Source organism: Staurois parvus, unplaced genomic scaffold (assembly GCF_062004578.1).
Source record: "Staurois parvus isolate SC_StPar_1 unplaced genomic scaffold, SC_StPar_1.0 ptg000211l, whole genome shotgun sequence".
Taxonomy (NCBI): domain Eukaryota; kingdom Metazoa; phylum Chordata; class Amphibia; order Anura; family Ranidae; genus Staurois; species Staurois parvus.
This window is the reverse complement of record NW_028318007.1, coordinates 977,551-995,959: the sequence shown is the minus strand read 5'-3', so window position 1 is coordinate 995,959 and position 18,409 is coordinate 977,551. Positions and strand designations below refer to the sequence as shown.

The 18,409-nt window shown below is 43.7% G+C and overlaps 1 protein-coding gene across 1 annotated transcript in view; it reads right to left on the bottom strand.

The window, feature by feature from the left end:
- Positions 1–18,409, bottom strand: part of CSNK2A2 (casein kinase 2 alpha 2) — a 37,267-nt gene that overhangs the window by 6,657 nt on the left and 12,201 nt on the right. Inside the window, exons 5-8 of the mRNA XM_089678914.1 lie at positions 2,395–2,454; positions 2,066–2,149; positions 1,023–1,133; positions 128–229 (exon numbers count right to left, since the gene is read on the bottom strand). Coding sequence (XP_089535040.1) covers positions 128–229; positions 1,023–1,133; positions 2,066–2,149; positions 2,395–2,454 — 357 coding nt within the window. The remainder of the gene's footprint in view (positions 1–127; positions 230–1,022; positions 1,134–2,065; positions 2,150–2,394; positions 2,455–18,409) is intronic.

The following is an 18,409-nucleotide window of genomic DNA, read 5'->3' as shown; positions in this document are numbered from 1 at the left end:
GCCAATAGGATGGGTGCCTGGTCACATTATCATTGGGACATCCAATATAAGTGATTACATGATCAGGAAGCCTATTAAACGCCTTCCCTATATATCTTTCTCCTCTCTTCCACATGAAGAAGCTCACCTGGTCGTAGTTGTCCTGACCGTGGAAAAATGGCTCCTTGCGGAAGATCATGCTGGCTAACATGCAGCCGAGACTCCACATGTCCAGACTGTAATCATACATCTGGAGAAGAGGGAAAAGATGATCAACGTGAGCTTGGAGGGGGAGCAGTACAGGGGAAGAGTCATTCACATTGACTAAAGATAGTTTTTTTAGAGGTTACAAAATAAATTACTGTATCACCCAATATATGGCTTCCATTCAGTAGCCCAAAGAGGCATACAAAAAAGAAGGGTTTGTGAAAAGGAATTCACAGAAAAGCGGCTACATTATGAACAGAATGTGATACTCAGAAAAATTTCCAAAAATTATGCTTTATTACATATAAATATTAGACATATGGGCAATCGCCCTGGTTTACCATCACCTCAGTATGAGACAATACACACAGACCTAAAACCATATAAAATAACACCAAGACCGGTCTGAATAAATGTGCTGCAAAGACAATGACCACTAAGGTCTAAAGTCTTTGTAGCACTGGCACATAGGTTAACACTTCCCAAAGGAGGTGTACACAAAAATTATACCATAGGTATATAGTGTCACATGTAATGAATATAAAGACATGTGTCATGACCATATAGGTTCTATCCCATAGAGGGGAATTCCGAAAAATTATACCGAAGGTATGAAATATCACATGTATACAATGCAGCGAGCACAGTGTGCGTCAAAAGAGAGGCATAACCATAAGCCTATGTTAGGCAGCAAAAAGAATATCACAAATGAAATGCAGTACAGTCCCGTGCCGGCACATGTAGTTGGGGCCCATTCATCTGTAATATAAGTGACTGATTCTTAGGACTTTTAGATATAAATAACGCCAATAAAGAGTCATTCACAGACTGCTTACCTGGTAATCCACCAACAACTCCGGCCCCTTGAAATATCGGGAGGCAACACGCACATTGTACTCCTGTGCTGGGTGATAAAACTCTGCCAATCCCCAATCTATCAGTCGCAACTGCAAAAGAAAAAGTAAATGTTGCACTGCATATGGAAAAGACAGAGGGACAACGCTATACAGCGATGGAGGGAGGAGGATGGGAGTGAGGAATGGGGGATACATTATTCAGGATGGAGGGAGAGGAGAATGGGCGCAAGGAACAAGGGTACATCATACAGCAATGGAGCGATAGGATGATGGGTGAGGGGAGTGCAAAACATGAAGGAAGAGGTAAATATTGGAGGGTTTATTATACAGCAATGGAGGGGGAAGCAAGTGGAGATCATGGGGGTGAAGATTTGGGGGTTCAATATACAGGAATGGAGGGAGAGGAGGATGGGGGAGGGGAGATATAGGAGGAAGAGGCAAAAAATTGAGTGCTCGCTATACAGCGATGGAGGGAGAAGAGGATATGGGAGGGGAGTGGAAAGGAGATCATAGAGGAAGGGATGAAGATTGAGAGGTTACATGATACAATGATAGAGGGAGAGATCATAATGGGGGAAGGGGCAAAGAATGGGGGGGTGGGGGGCTGTCATCATACTTTTATGAGGAAGAGGAGGGGGGGAGAGATTATACAGCTATGGAGAGATGAGGATGGGGGTGGGGAGTGGTGTGAAGACGGGGGGGGGGGGGGGGAGAGGGGGTTGGGATTTCATTATACAGTGATGGAGGGAGAGGAGAATGGAAGCACATTATGCAGCAATTGGGAAGGGGGGGGTTAGTGGTGGAGATCAGGTAGGAAGGAGGGGGTACATTATACAGTGATGGAGTGAGATGGGGGAGTAGTGGAGAACAGGGAGGAAGAGGTGAAAATAGAGGGTTCATTCATTATACAGCAATGAAGGGAAAGGAGGATAGAAGTGGATATCAGGGAGCAAGGGGTGAACATTGGGGTGTACATTATATAGCAATAGAGGGAGAGGAGGATGAAAGGGGGCTCAGACTACCTTCTTCTGCTGGTGATCAATCATGACGTTATGCGGTTTGACGTCTCTGTGCATCACCCCCTGGCTGTGACAGTAATCCAGAGCCTGATAACAAAACAAACAGCTTTCAATCATGACAGGAGACACAGGCCAAAGCGCAGTCACTATAAATCTAAGAAGAGACCACCATCACCCCTCTGCCATGCCAGACCCCCTGGTCACTATAAATCCGGGCAGAAATTCTTCAGTTACACCATCTCCTGTCTGTCATGCTGAATCCCCCCCAGTTACCCTCTAAGGAAAGATGCTACCAATATGGAGAAAATGGAGACAAGATGCCAGACTCTCACCTTTAGTAGCTCGTACATGTAATATCGAATGTCATAATCTGTCAGGATCTGATATAATTGCTGCAAAGAGAAAACATCTGTTAAAGGAGGAAACGCCACCACTCCCGGCATGCCCCGCCCCCTACCTCTGGCATTCATAGTCATGTACACATAGTTCCCGCCACTGATTCTTTAACATCCCAGACAAACCGAGAATCTCACAGCAAACTTCACACCCCACCCAGGCATAACATACAGACACTCTGGGGGTCATTTACTAAAACTGGAAAGGGCAAAATCTAGTGCAGCTGTGCACAGAAACCAATCAGCTTTCAGGTTTTATTGTCAAAGGTAAATTGAACAAGCAGTCATTGGTTGTTAGCGGCATCAAGGTTGTAATGGTGCACAATGAAAATCTATGGCTTTGTGTAACTAAAAGGCAGGCTTGATCCACCTGCTGGCTTGCATACAATTTTTGGGTAATTTTTAGGCATTTTACCAAAGCACCCCTGAAGAAACTTGAAGGCACACTGGTTAAAAAAGGCTGGCTTAATTGAACAAGCTGAACTTAGAAGCGGATTGGCTACCATGCACAGCTGCACCAGATTCTGAACGCTCCAGGTTTAGTAATCTACCCAGAAAAGCGGCTACATAATGAATAGAACGTGACACTCAGAAAATTTCCAAAAATTATGCTTTATTACACATATATAGATATGACATATGGGCATATGCCCTGGTTTACCATCACCTCAGTATGAGACAATAACACACAGACCTAAAACCATATAAAATGACATCAAGACCGGTCTAAATGCATGTGCAACAGAAAGAATGACTACAAGAGTCTAATACCTCTGCAGCGCAAGCACATAGGTGAACACTTCCATGGGGAGGTGTATCCAAAAATTGTACCATAAGTATACCATAATATAGAATATATAATGAATGACCATATCAATCTGGTGAATCCCAATAAGGGAATCCAAAAATTATACTATGGATATATATGTATATCACATGTATGCAAGGCAGCAGCACAAAAAGCGTGAAGAAGAGAACAATAGGCCTAGGGCCTGTATGGAAAAAGACATAAATGTCCAATATATGATACAATGCATTCCTGTGCCAGCACACGTGGTTGGGGCCCATTCATCTGTAATATAAACAGCTGTATCTCATAGCTTTTGAATGAAAATAAGCCCCAGTTATTCCCAGGATGGGAGAAAAGATGCAAATAGCAACATACTGCTTGAAATGGTGTCTTCACCACTGTTTGTGGACTACACACCACCTTTTGTAGAAAAAACAACAAGACATGTCCCAAGGTATCTTCTGCTTGTAGAAATATATATGGTGTTATATCTTGTGTCCTACATAAAGCACCATGATGTCCCCATCCTGTAGTAAAACAAATAATGTGGGAAGTCACTGACAGAGCTTACACTCAGTAAGATATATAGATCATATAGATCACAGAGGATCATATATCTAATGTCCCGCAACAATCCACTCACCACCTGTGCTGTGGAAAATGAAAATAAAAGAAATGTCCTTCATGGGTATTGCCATACACGGCCACAGAGACCAGGGAGCCACCGCTGACATCCGCCGAGGGTTTACGGCCTGATCAAATGATCTTTAGTACTTCCTTTCTTTGTACAATAATCACATTATGAGATGGCTGTTAAAAAATTGGGAAAGAATTGGGATATTTTAGTCGTAATGACCCTTATGTGAATTCTCAGGTTATATTGCCATCTTGTGGTGGTTTTAGGTAATACAGGATACCTGTTGATAATAGACATTGATTTTTAAGTAACCAGATTTGGTGAATGGAATTGTTGATTCTCTGATCTATATCACTATCTATTGGTGGGAATGTATGAAAGGCTTTAATAGATTGAGAGATATATATAATTTATGATCCATGTGATCAATATGTATATCGGTAAATAATATTCAGCCTCTCCCCTCATTGTTGACTCCAGCCGTCTGTTTTCTTTTAATTTTATTAAGACCAGCAGCTGTGCTAAGTATTTAGCCTCCCCCCCCTTGTTCTTTCCCATTAGAATAATTGCAGGTCATCCTCTTTTGCATAAATGGGTGGGTTCTTACCCACTATAAATAGGATATTGAAATGCAGTTATCTCATTGGTCCTGACGAAGCTGAGTGAGATACGCCCATCGGCGAAACGCGTTGACGTCATACGTCAGTTACGTCACTTCCGGCCATGCGCACTAGGTGGAACGCACGCTGGTCCATGAGGAGGAAGCCATCTTCACATGCCATGAGGCAAGTGTGAGCAGCACAAGCGCCAAGAAGGGGCTGGAGCCCGCGGTATATCGGCGGATGTCAGCGGTGGCTCCCTGGTCTCTGTGGCCGTGTATGGCAATACCCATGAAGGACATTTCTTTTATTTTCATTTTCCACAGCACAGGTGGTGAGTGGATTGTTGCGGGACATTAGATATATGATCCTCTGTGATCTATATGATCTATATATCTTACTGAGTGTAAGCTCTGTCAGTGACTTCCCACATTATTTGTTTTACTACAGGATGGGGACATCATGGTGCTTTATGTAGGACACAAGATATAACACCATATATATTTCTACAAGCAGAAGATACCTTGGGACATGTCTTGTTGTTTTTTCTACAAAAGGTGGTGTGTAGTCCACAAACAGTGGTGAAGACACCATTTCAAGCAGTATGTTGCTATTTGCATCTTTTCTCCCATCCTGGGAATAACTGGGGCTTATTTTCATTCAAAAGCTATGAGATACAGCTGTTTATATTACAGATGAATGGGCCCCAACCACGTGTGCTGGCACAGGAATGCATTGTATCATATATTGGACATTTATGTCTTTTTCCATACAGGCCCTAGGCCTATTGTTCTCTTCTTCACGCTTTTTGTGCTGCTGCCTTGCATACATGTGATATACATATATATCCATAGTATAATTTTTGGATTCCCTTATTGGGATTCACCAGATTGATATGGTCATTCATTATATATTCTATATTATGGTATACTTATGGTACAATTTTTGGATACACCTCCCCATGGAAGTGTTCACCTATGTGCTTGCGCTGCAGAGGTATTAGACTCTTGTAGTCATTCTTTCTGTTGCACATGCATTTAGACCGGTCTTGATGTCATTTTATATGGTTTTAGGTCTGTGTGTTATTGTCTCATACTGAGGTGATGGTAAACCAGGGCATATGCCCATATGTCATATCTATATATGTGTAATAAAGCATAATTTTTGGAAATTTTCTGAGTGTCACGTTCTATTCATTATGTAGCCGCTTTTCTGTGAATCTCTTTTCACAAACCCCTCTTTTTTGAATGCCTTTTTTGGCTACTGAATAGAAACCGAATATTGGGTGACATGATAACTTAACTGATAACCTCTTAACAATTACCTTTAGTATATGTATCTTTTTGGGTTCTGATGGACCTGTTCTTTTAGAGGTTAATTGACGTTGATAATTTGGTTTGCCATCACCCCAGATTGTGAGTGTTTTATTTTTATAGACGGCTGGAGCACCCTGAGTGAGGGGCTGGTATTCATGGCATTCATACCGGGAGATGAGGTAGAGTTGGAAATGTATCAAGCCTTTGTAGCAGAAGGCCCAAATCTATCTACTGAAGATGAGGACATTAAGATTAAATTCCGGGAACATAAAAAGCTTGTTATCAAACGTCTCAATCGTAAGTGGGATGTTTGTTTCTTGGAAGCTTATATCAGACAGAGTATTATCCCACGTGGTCTGAGAAGTAAGGTTGTTCCAGCTGAACATTTACATAATGAAAGGTTTTTGGAGAAGTGGAAAGTGCTGTGTATAGAACATGGGATTAATGGTATGAAACTTATTGTAGAGGAAGAAAAATTACAACTTGAAGAACTGGATCAGGCTATCAATAAAAGCGCACTAGATCTAGATCCTTTTAAAAATCAGGAGAATTTTGCAAAATATAATGAACAACTGAAAAAGGAAGTCGAAAAAGTACAGAAAAATCTTAGAACTACTAAACAAACTAAATTTAGACGTGATTTAAAAGACTGGGAAACAGGTGAGATATTTGATCTCACCACAAAAAGAAGTAGGAGTCGATCTAAACGAAGAGTTTTTCGTTCACATTCTAGATCAATGGGAGAAACTATGTCTAGTGAAAGTGAGTCAGAAAATCTTGGGAAATCGGTCTCTTTTTTAGACCAACAGAACGGAGAACCTCCTCGTATCCATCAATTACAGATGGGAAGAGGATCAAAAAAGAAAGTAGAGGAATCCTTAAAAAACAAACATCAGGAGGACAAGGGCAGAACAAGAAGTCAGAGGAGGTAGTAGAAGAGAATATTAATGACAAAAAGGTGATCAATTTGGCTAACTTTCCACTTAAAAGGGAACATATTTCTTTATTAAATAAAGGAATGTCCTTTTCACCAGTGACTCCCATGGACGAGTTCGAGGTATTTAAAGATGTAAACTTATTTCTAAGAAAAGTTTTCCTGAGAATGATACACAGTAATCCCATTATCTTGGAGGATTTGGCCTCTGACTCGTCCACTGAGGATCGCAAGATGCTGGATATGTTGATATCTCTCATAGAAGAAAATGAGGATGATGATGAAAATGTAATAGATTTGGATAATTTTAACAACATTATTAGAAAGGTCGATCTAAACATCAGATCGACAAAAATGCCGAAAATTCGTTCTAATATGAGGATCTCGACATTTCTAGACTTTGTTGCTGATGATCTTAAAAATCTTGAGTGGAAAATGCCAATTGGTGATAACCTCACTAAAAGAGAAAGAAAAGCTCTAAAAGAATTAAAAGAGACTAGAGATATTGTCATTAAGAGAAGTGATAAAGGGGGTAATGTGGTGATTATGAAAGAACTAAACTATGTTAGGGAGGTGAAACGTTTATTGAGTGATTCATCCACATATAGGAAAGTGACTGCGAATCCTTTCCATATGGTGGTTAAAAAACTGAATTCCATTTTAACATTAGGAAAAGAAGTGGGTTTATTAACAAAAAAAGAATATGACTATCTGAGAACTGAAGAATTCAATCACCCTACTTTTTACATTATCCCAAAAATACATAAAAACCAAGAAAACCCTCCAGGCAGACCTATTGTTTCTGCCATCAATGGTCCCCTAGATAAAACAGGGAAATATATTGACTTGTTTCTTAAGGATATGGTTCCGAATCTCGCCTCATATGTTAGGGATACTAAAGATGTGTTGGCTAAAATCAAAAATATGACTATTCAGGACAACTCCATTCTAGTGGGAATAGATGTGGAGTCACTTTACACCTCTATCCCACATGAATGTGGTGTGAGATCAGTTTCCTACTTCCTTGACAAAACATATCCCACTTTAGGAGGACAGAACGAATTCATTAGTGAGTTACTGGAGTTTGCACTGAAACATAACTTCTTTCAATTCAATAATACCTTTTATCAGCAAACTAGAGGTACTAGTATGGGAGCACCGTGGGCTCCGGCTTACGCATGTCTCCATTTGGGGTTTTGGGAGGAACAAGTAGTGTTTAGATCACCAAGATTCCTAGCTAATGTCCAGATCTGGTTAAGATATATAGATGATGTGTTCCTTGTATGGCAAGGAACATCTGAGGAATTAAAATTATTCCTGGAAGAGCTAAATCAGAACTCCTTTAATATTGGACTTACATACATATTTGATGAAAGATGCATTTCTTTTCTGGATCTGGAGATTAGACTGGAAAATGGAAAACTTCTCACTAAGACATATAGAAAACCCACAGCCGCCAATACTTTATTGGAGGCAAGAAGCTACCATCCACGTTCACTGATCTCAGGGATTCCTGTGGGACAGTTTTTGAGATGTCGAAGAAACTGTTCAAACATCAATGATTTTAAAATAGAAGCTCAGGACCTCTACAAAAGATTTAGAGAAAGGGGATATTCCCACTCCCAAATTAGAAATGCTCGGAGGCGGGCATATCAAACTGACCGCGAGGATTTATTATCTACCAAAAAGGAAGAAAAGGCCAAATTGAGTGATCAGCCTGTGAGAATGATAACCCAATTTGGAGCCCAGTGGCAAGATGTCAAATTGATATTGGAAAAACACTGGAAGATTCTCACCCAATGTCCCAGGTTGAGTAAGATAGTAGGTGAACGTCCCCAAATGGTAGCAAGAAGAGCACCAAATCTTGGTGATCTCCTTATTCATTCAGATTATCAACCATTAAAACAAACAACATGGCTAAAATCACGTACTAAGGGAATGTTTAAATGTGGGAAATGTCAAATCTGCAAGTATGTGGATCGCACAGATTCTTTTTATGATTCAGGAAATAATACTCACTACAAAATTCAGAGTCTTATAAATTGCTCTACAGTAAGAGTACTATATATTTTAACCTGTCCCTGTAAAAAGATGTATGTAGGTAAGACTAAAAGACAACTTAAAGTACGAATAGGTGAACATCTTAGAGATATCAGATCTAATGACCCTGATAGTAATCTTGCTCAACATTATGCCAAATACCATGGAGGCAAATTGGATGGTACCAAAGTAAAAGGTTTCTATGCATTGCACTTCCCACAAAGGAGGGGTGACTTTGATAGAGAACTGCTTAAAAAGGAGAAATATTGGATATATAAACTTGATACACTGTACCCTAAGGGGCTAAATGTGGAATGTGATCTCCAAGTGTTTTTGGAAAAATAGATCTATGGGACTATGTACGGGTTCACTACCATGTGACGGTTAGTTGATGGCATTTCCCCATCCCCCTTTGTGGTTGGAATTGTGATCAACTAATCTCATTAACCACACTATATACAGTGGGAATATTTATACAAGTAGGGATGATCCTATGATATGAACTTTCATGTAGCTTGTATAATATATAAGGGTTTACGGCCTGATCAAATGATCTTTAGTACTTCCTTTCTTTGTACAATAATCACATTATGAGATGGCTGTTAAAAAATTGGGAAAGAATTGGGATATTTTAGTCGTAATGACCCTTATGTGAATTCTCAGGTTATATTGCCATCTTGTGGTGGTTTTAGGTAATACAGGATACCTGTTGATAATAGACATTGATTTTTAAGTAACCAGATTTGGTGAATGGAATTGTTGATTCTCTGATCTATATCACTATCTATTGGTGGGAATGTATGAAAGGCTTTAATAGATTGAGAGATATATATAATTTATGATCCATGTGATCAATATGTATATCGGTAAATAATATTCAGCCTCTCCCCTCATTGTTGACTCCAGCCGTCTGTTTTCTTTTAATTTTATTAAGACCAGCAGCTGTGCTAAGTATTTAGCCTCCCCCCCCTTGTTCTTTCCCATTAGAATAATTGCAGGTCATCCTCTTTTGCATAAATGGGTGGGTTCTTACCCACTATAAATAGGATATTGAAATGCAGTTATCTCATTGGTCCTGACGAAGCTGAGTGAGATACGCCCATCGGCGAAACGCGTTGACGTCATACGTCAGTTACGTCACTTCCGGTCATGCGCACTAGGTGGAACGCACGCTGGTCCATGAGGAGGAAGCCATCTTCACATGCCATGAGGCAAGTGTGAGCAGCACAAGCGCCAAGAAGGGGCTGGAGCCCGCGGTATATCGGCGGATGTCAGCGGTGGCTCCCTGGTCTCTGTGGCCGTGTATGGCAATACCCATGAAGGACATTTCTTTTATTTTCATTTTCCACAGCACAGGTGGTGAGTGGATTGTTGCGGGACATTAGATATATGATCCTCTGTGATCTATATGATCTATATATCTTACTGAGTGTAAGCTCTGTCAGTGACTTCCCACATTATTTGTTTTACTACAGGATGGGGACATCATGGTGCTTTATGTAGGACACAAGATATAACACCATATATATTTCTACAAGCAGAAGATACCTTGGGACATGTCTTGTTGTTTTTTCTACAAAAGGTGGTGTGTAGTCCACAAACAGTGGTGAAGACACCATTTCAAGCAGTATGTTGCTATTTGCATCTTTTCTCCCATCCTGGGAATAACTGGGGCTTATTTTCATTCAAAAGCTATGAGATACAGCTGTTTATATTACAGATGAATGGGCCCCAACCACGTGTGCTGGCACAGGAATGCATTGTATCATATATTGGACATTTATGTCTTTTTCCATACAGGCCCTAGGCCTATTGTTCTCTTCTTCACGCTTTTTGTGCTGCTGCCTTGCATACATGTGATATACATATATATCCATAGTATAATTTTTGGATTCCCTTATTGGGATTCACCAGATTGATATGGTCATTCATTATATATTCTATATTATGGTATACTTATGGTACAATTTTTGGATACACCTCCCCATGGAAGTGTTCACCTATGTGCTTGCGCTGCAGAGGTATTAGACTCTTGTAGTCATTCTTTCTGTTGCACATGCATTTAGACCGGTCTTGATGTCATTTTATATGGTTTTAGGTCTGTGTGTTATTGTCTCATACTGAGGTGATGGTAAACCAGGGCATATGCCCATATGTCATATCTATATATGTGTAATAAAGCATAATTTTTGGAAATTTTCTGAGTGTCACGTTCTATTCATTATGTAGCCGCTTTTCTGTGAATCTCTTTTCACAAACCCCTCTTTTTTGAATGCCTTTTTTGGCTACTGAATAGAAACCGAATATTGGGTGACATGATAACTTAACTGATAACCTCTTAACAATTACCTTTAGTATTAGTAATCTACCCCTCTGCTTCCATCCAACCACAACAAACCACCACAATATTAGAGTGCAGTGCGGTCATGTATACCACTTAATATCATGAAACTCTGTGTATTATACATATAAGAGTGAAACTTGTGCATACCACACGATAAATAATACTAAAAATCATAAAACCATAAATTATAAATGATTCCTTTAAATCAGCGGTTCTCAACCTGGGGGTCGCGACCCCTTTGGGGGTCGAACGACCATTTCCCAGGGGTCGCCTAAGACCATCGGAAAACACATATTTCCGATGGTCTTAGGAACCGAGATACCGCTGCTCTGTCTCGCGATCTGTGGGCGGGATGATATGCTGCCCCTGTAACCTGGCCACACCTCCGGGATCACTCAACAGCTCCGCCTCCTCGCCGCTGATTGGCCACCGGAACTGTAGCTCAGGAGAGGCACACAGGTGGCCAATCACCGGCGAGGAGGTGGAGCTTGGAGAGGAGGAGCCGAGCGGCAGAGCGCGCAGATCGAAGAAGATCGAGGGAGCTGCAGGACCGAGTGAAGAGGAGAGAGGCCAGAGAAGGAAGACAGCTGACAGGTAAGTGCAAATTTTGCTTCTGCAGGCTGTAGATGGGAGAGGGAGAGAGCGAGCCCAGGCTGGAGCAGGGGTCAGCAAGGTAAGTATCATTGGTGTCAGTGGGAGGAATAGTGCCCCATCATTTGTGTCACTAATACCAACGATGGGGCACTATTCCTCCCCCCACTGACACCAACGATGGGGCACTATTCCTCCCCCCACTGACACCAACGATGGGGCACTATTCCTCCCCCCACTGACACCAACGATGGGGCACTATTCCTCCCCCCACTGACACCAACGATGGGGCACTATTCCTCCCCCCACTGACACCAACGATGGGGCACTATTCCTCCCCCCACTGACACCAACGATGGGGCACTATTCCTCCCCCCACTGACACCAACGATGGGGCACTATTCCTCCCCCCACTGACACCAACGATGGGGCACTATTCCTCCCCCCACTGACACCAACGATGGGGCACTATTCCTCCCCCCACTGACACCAACGATGGGGCACTATTCCTCCCCCCACTGACACCAACGATGGGGCACTATTCCTCCCCCCACTGACACCAACGATGGGGCACTATTCCTCCCCCCACTGACACCAACGATGGGGCACTATTCCTCCCCCCAATGACACCAACGATGGGGCACTATTCCTCCCCCCAATGACACCAACGATGGGGCACTATTCCTCCCCCCACTGACACCAACGATGGGGCACTATTCCTCCCCCCACTGACACCAACGATGGGGCACTATTCCTCCCCCCACTGACACCAACGATGGGGCACTATTCCTCCCCCCACTGACACCAACGATGGGGCACTATTCCTCCCCCCACTGACACCAACGATGGGGCACTATTCCTCCCCCCACTGACACCAACGATGGGGCACTATTCCTCCCCCCACTGACACCAACGATGGGGCACTATTCCTCCCCCCACTGACACCAACGATGGGGCACTATTCCTCCCCCCACTGACACCAACGATGGGGCACTATTCCTCCCCCCACTGACACCAACGATGGGGCACTATTCCTCCCCCCACTGACACCAACGATGGGGCACTATTCCTCCCCCCACTGACACCAACGATGGGGCACTATTCCTCCCCCCACTGACACCAACGATGGGGCACTATTCCTCCCCCCACTGACACCAACGATGGGGCACTATTCCTCCCCCCACTGACACCAACGATGGGGCACTATTCCTCCCCCCACTGACACCAACGATGGGGCACTATTCCTCCCCCCACTGACACCAACGATGGGGCACTATTCCTCCCCCCACTGACACCAACGATGGGGCACTATTCCTCCCCCCACTGACACCAACGATGGGGCACTATTCCTCCCCCCACTGACACCAACGATGGGGCACTATTCCTCCCCCCACTGACACCAACGATGGGGCACTATTCCTCCCCCCACTGACACCAACGATGGGGCACTATTCCTCCCCCCACTGACACCAACGATGGGGCACTATTCCTCCCCCCACTGACACCAACGATGGGGCACTATTCCTCCCCCCACTGACACCAACGATGGGGCACTATTCCTCCCCCCACTGACACCAACGATGGGGCACTATTCCTCCCCCCACTGACACCAACGATGGGGCACTATTCCTCCCCCCACTGACACCAACGATGGGGCACTATTCCTCCCCCCACTGACACCAACGATGGGGCACTATTCCTCCCCCCACTGACACCAACGATGGGGCACTATTCCTCCCCCCACTGACACCAACGATGGGGCACTATTCCTCCCCCCACTGACACCAACGATGGGGCACTATTCCTCCCCCCACTGACACCAACGATGGGGCACTATTCCTCCCCCCACTGACACCAACGATGGGGCACTATTCCTCCCCCCACTGACACCAATGATAGGCACTATTCCTCCCCCCACTGACACCAACGATGGGGCACTATTCCTCCCACTGATACCAATGATGGGGCACTATTCCTCCCACTGATACCAATGATGGGACACTATTCCTCCCACTGACACCAATGATGGGACACTATTCCTCCCACTGACACCAATGATGGGACACTATTCCTCCCACTGACACCAATGATGGGGCACTATTCCTCCCACTGATACCAATGATGGGGCACTATTCCTCCCCCCACTGACACCAATGATGGGACACTATTCCTCCCACTGACACCAATGATGGAGCACTATTCCCCCCACTGACACCAATGATGGGGCACTATTCCTCCCACTGACACCAATGATGGGGCACTATTCCTCCCACTGATACCAATGATGGGGCACTATTCCTCCCACTGACACCAACGATGGGGCGCTATTCCTCCCACTGATACCAACGATGGGACACTATTCCTCCCACTGACATCAGTGATGGGGCGCTAGTCCTCCCACTGATACCAATGATGGGGCACTATTCCTCCCACTGACACCAATGGCGGGACACTATTCCTCCCACTGATACCAACGATGGGGCACTATTCCTCCCACTGATACCAACGATGGGACACTATTCCTCCCACTGATACCAACGATGGGGCACTATTCCTCCCACTGACATCAGTGATGGGGCGCTAGTCCTCCCACTGATACCAATGATGGGGCACTATTCCTCCCACTGACACCAATGGCGGGACACTATTCCTCCCACTGATACCAACGATGGGACACTATTCCTCCCACTGACACCAATGATGGGGCACTATTCCTCCCACTGATACCAACGATGGGACACTAGTCCTCCCACTGATACCAATGATGGGGCACTATTCCTCCCACTGCAAAATTACAGTTCTGAAGTAGCAACGAAAATAATTTTATGGTTGGGGGTCACCACAACATGAGGAACTGTATTAAGGGGTCGCGGCGTTAGAAAGGTTGAGAACCACTGCTTTAAATGAATATATTTATTTGCAAAAAATTGTCTATTGTGTGTGGTTGTCCTCCCATCCAATGGTTGAAGTGTGCAAATTTTGCTTTCAATCAGTGTTCATGCTTCACCAACATACAGTGGATATAAAAAGTTTACACACCCCTGTTAAAATGTCAGGTTTCTGTGATGTAAAAAAAAAAAAGAAAAAAGAAAAAAGAAAAAAATTTCAGAACTTTTTCCACCTTTAATGTGACCTATAAACTGTTCAACCCAATCGAAAAATAAACTGAAATCTTTTAGGGGTGGAAGTAAACAAACTAAAATAATGTGGTTGCATAAGTGTACACACCCTCTTATAACTGGGGATGTAGCTGTGTTCAGAATTAAGCAATCACATTCAAAATCATGTTAAATAGGAGTCAGTACACATCCGCCATCATTTAAAATGCCTCTGATTAACCCCAAATAAAGTTCAGCTGTTCTAGTAGGTCTTTCCTGACATTTTCTTAGCTTCTAAAGTACCATGGAACACAGTGAAGACAGTCATCAAGTGGAGTAAATATGGCACATCAGTGACATCACCAAGAACTGGACGTCCCTCCAAAATTGATGAAAAGACAAGAAGAAAACTGGTCTGGGAGGCTGCCAAGAGGCCTACAGCAACATTAAAGGAGCAGCGGGAATATCTGGCAAGTACTGGCTATGTGGTACATGTGACAACAATCTCTCGTATTCTTCATATGTCTGGGCTATGGGGTAGAGTGGCAAGATGGAAGCCTTTTCTTATGAAGAAAAACATCCAAGCCCGGCTAAACTTGGCAAAAACTCATCTGAAGTCTGCCAAATGCATTTGGGAAACTGTGTTATGGTCTGATGAAACCAAAGTTAAACTTTTTGGCCATAATTTCAAAAGATATGTTTGGTGCAAAAACAATGCACATCACCAAAAGAACACCATACCCACCGTGAAGCATGGTGGTGGCAGCATCATGCTTAGCACGGTTTTTCTTCAGCAGGAACTGGGGTCTCAGTCAAGGTAGAGGGAATTATGAACCGTTCCAAATACCAGTCAATATTTGCACAAACCCTGCAGGCTTCTGCTAGAAAGCTGACATGAAGAGGAACTTCATCTTTCAGCATGACAACGACCCAATGCATACATCCAAATCAACAAAGGAATGGCTTCACTAGAAGAAGATGAAAGTTTGGAATGGCCCAGCCAGAGCCCAGACCTGAATCTGATAGAAAATCTGTGGGGTGATCTGAAGAGGGCTGTGCACAGGAGATGCCCTCGCAATCTGACAGATTTGGAGTGTTTATGCAAGGAAGAACGGGCAAAAATTGCCAAGTCAAGATGTGCCATGCTGATAGACTCCTCCCCAAAAAGACTGAGCGCAGGAATCCCATCAAAACGTGCTTCAAAAAAGGATTAGTGTAAGGGTGCGCACACTTATGCAACCGTATTATTTTAGTTTTTTAATTTTTACTTCCCCCCACATAAAAAATTTCAGTTTGTTGTTCAACTGAGTTGTACAGTATATAGGTTATATTAGAGGTGGAAAAAGTTCTGAAATTATCTTTGTCTTATTTTTTTTACAAACCTGACATTTTAACAGGGGTGTGTAGACTTTTTATATCCACTGTACACACACTGCTCAAAAAAAATTAAAGGAACACTTTTTAATCAGAGTATAGCATCAAGTCAATGAAACTCCTAGGATATTGATCTGGTCAGTTAAGTAGCAGAGGGGGTTGTTAATCAGTTTCAGCTGCTTTGGTGTTAATACAATTAACAACAGGTGCACTAGATGGGTAACAATGAGACGACCCCCAAAACAGGAATAGTTTTACAGATGGAGGCCACTGACATTTTTTTCCCTACTCATCTTTTCTGACTGTTTTTCACTAGTTTTGCATTTGGCTAGGATCAGTGTCACTACTGGTAGCATGAGGGGATACCTGGACCCTACAGAGGTTGCACAGGCAGTCCAACTCCTCCAAGATTGCACATCAATACGAGCCATTGCCAGGTTTGCTGTGTCTCCCAGCATAGTCTCAAGAGCATGGAGGGGATTCCAGAAGACAGGCAGTTATTCTACGAGAGCTGGAAAGGGCCATAGAAGGTCCTTAACCCATCAGCAGGACCGGTATCTGCTCCTTTGTGTAAGGAGGAATCGGATGAGCCCTTCCAGAGTCCTACAAAATGACCTCCAGCAGACCACTGGTGTGAATGTCTGTGATCAAACAATCAGAAACAGACTTCATGGGGGTGGCCCAACTTCTTCTAGTGGGCTCTGTGCTCACTGCCAGAATTGAACACCAGAATTGGCAGGTAAACTACAGGTACCCTGTGCTTTTCACAGATGAGAACAGGCTCACCCTGAGCACGTGACAGATGTGAAAGGGTCTGGATAAGTCGTGGAGAACGTTCAGCTGCCTGCAACATTGTTCAGCATGACTGTTTTGGTGGTGGGTCAGTGATTGTCTGGGGAGGCATATCCATGGAGGGACCCACAGACCTCTACAGGCTAGACAATAGCACCCTGACTACAATTAGGTATCGGGATTAAATCCTTGGACCCATTGTCAGACCCTACGCTGGTGCAGTGGATCCTGGGTTCCTCCTGATGCACGACAATGCCCGGCCTCATGTGATGAGAGTATGCAGGCAGTTCCTGGAGGATGAAGGAATTGATACCATTGAACGGCCCCCAAGCTTGCCCAACCTAAATCCAATAAGAACACCTCTGGGATGTCATGTTTCAGACCATCTGACGCCGCCAGGTTGCGCCTCAGACTGTCCAGGAGCTCAGTGATGCTCTGGTCCAGATCTGGGAGGAAATACCCCAGGACACCATCCGTCATCTCATTAGGAGAATGCCCCGATGTTGTCAGGCATGCATACAAACACATGGGGGCCATACAAACTACTGAGGACCATTTTGTGTTGCTAAAATGGAATTTCAGCAAAATGGACTAGCCTGCTGCTTCATTTTTTCACTTTAATTTTCAGGGTGTCTTTGAACTCAGTCCTCTGTAGGTCGATCATTTTCATTTCCATCAAACGATGGGGCATCCTTATGTTCCTAACACATTACCCCGTCTGTATCAGTATGGATATCCAGCATATTTTTCCCCATTGAGATCTGATGTGTTTTCAAAGTGTCCCTTTCATTTTTTTTGAGCAATGTATATACTCTCACCTCCTTTATATGACCTATGAAATTTAGGTCAGAAAGCACTTTTCCATTTAACCGGGGTTAGTATAGCCTCCTGCACTCTCAAGCCTCCAGTTTCCGGTGTAACTCAATCCATCCCCATTATCTTATCTATGATCTTCCACGGAGCTTCACTTATTTTTTCGCTTTGTCTGCCATACACCTTCTTTTTGGCAGTATATGGCGGACAAAGCAAAAATTAAGTGAAGCTCTGCAGAAGATTTTGGTATTATTTTTGTATGGTATGCACAAGTTTCTCTAATATATGTATAAGACATCGCACTGCACTCTGTTAATATTGGAATCTGATTGGATGTGGAAACGCATAGAGCAGTGATGGCGAACCTTTTTGAGCCCGAGTGCCCAAACTGCAACCCAAAACCAACTTATTTCTTTCAAAGTGCCAACACTGCAATGAAACCTGAATATCGAGCTTTTGGTTTAGAAAAAACAACTCGTACAGTAGTGCAAACTAATTAACGGTACAGGGATGACCAGAGACTGCGGACACGGTACAGGGATGACCAGAGACTGCGGACACGGTACAGGGATGACCAGAGACTGCGGACACGGTACAGGGATGACCAGAGACTGCGGACACGGT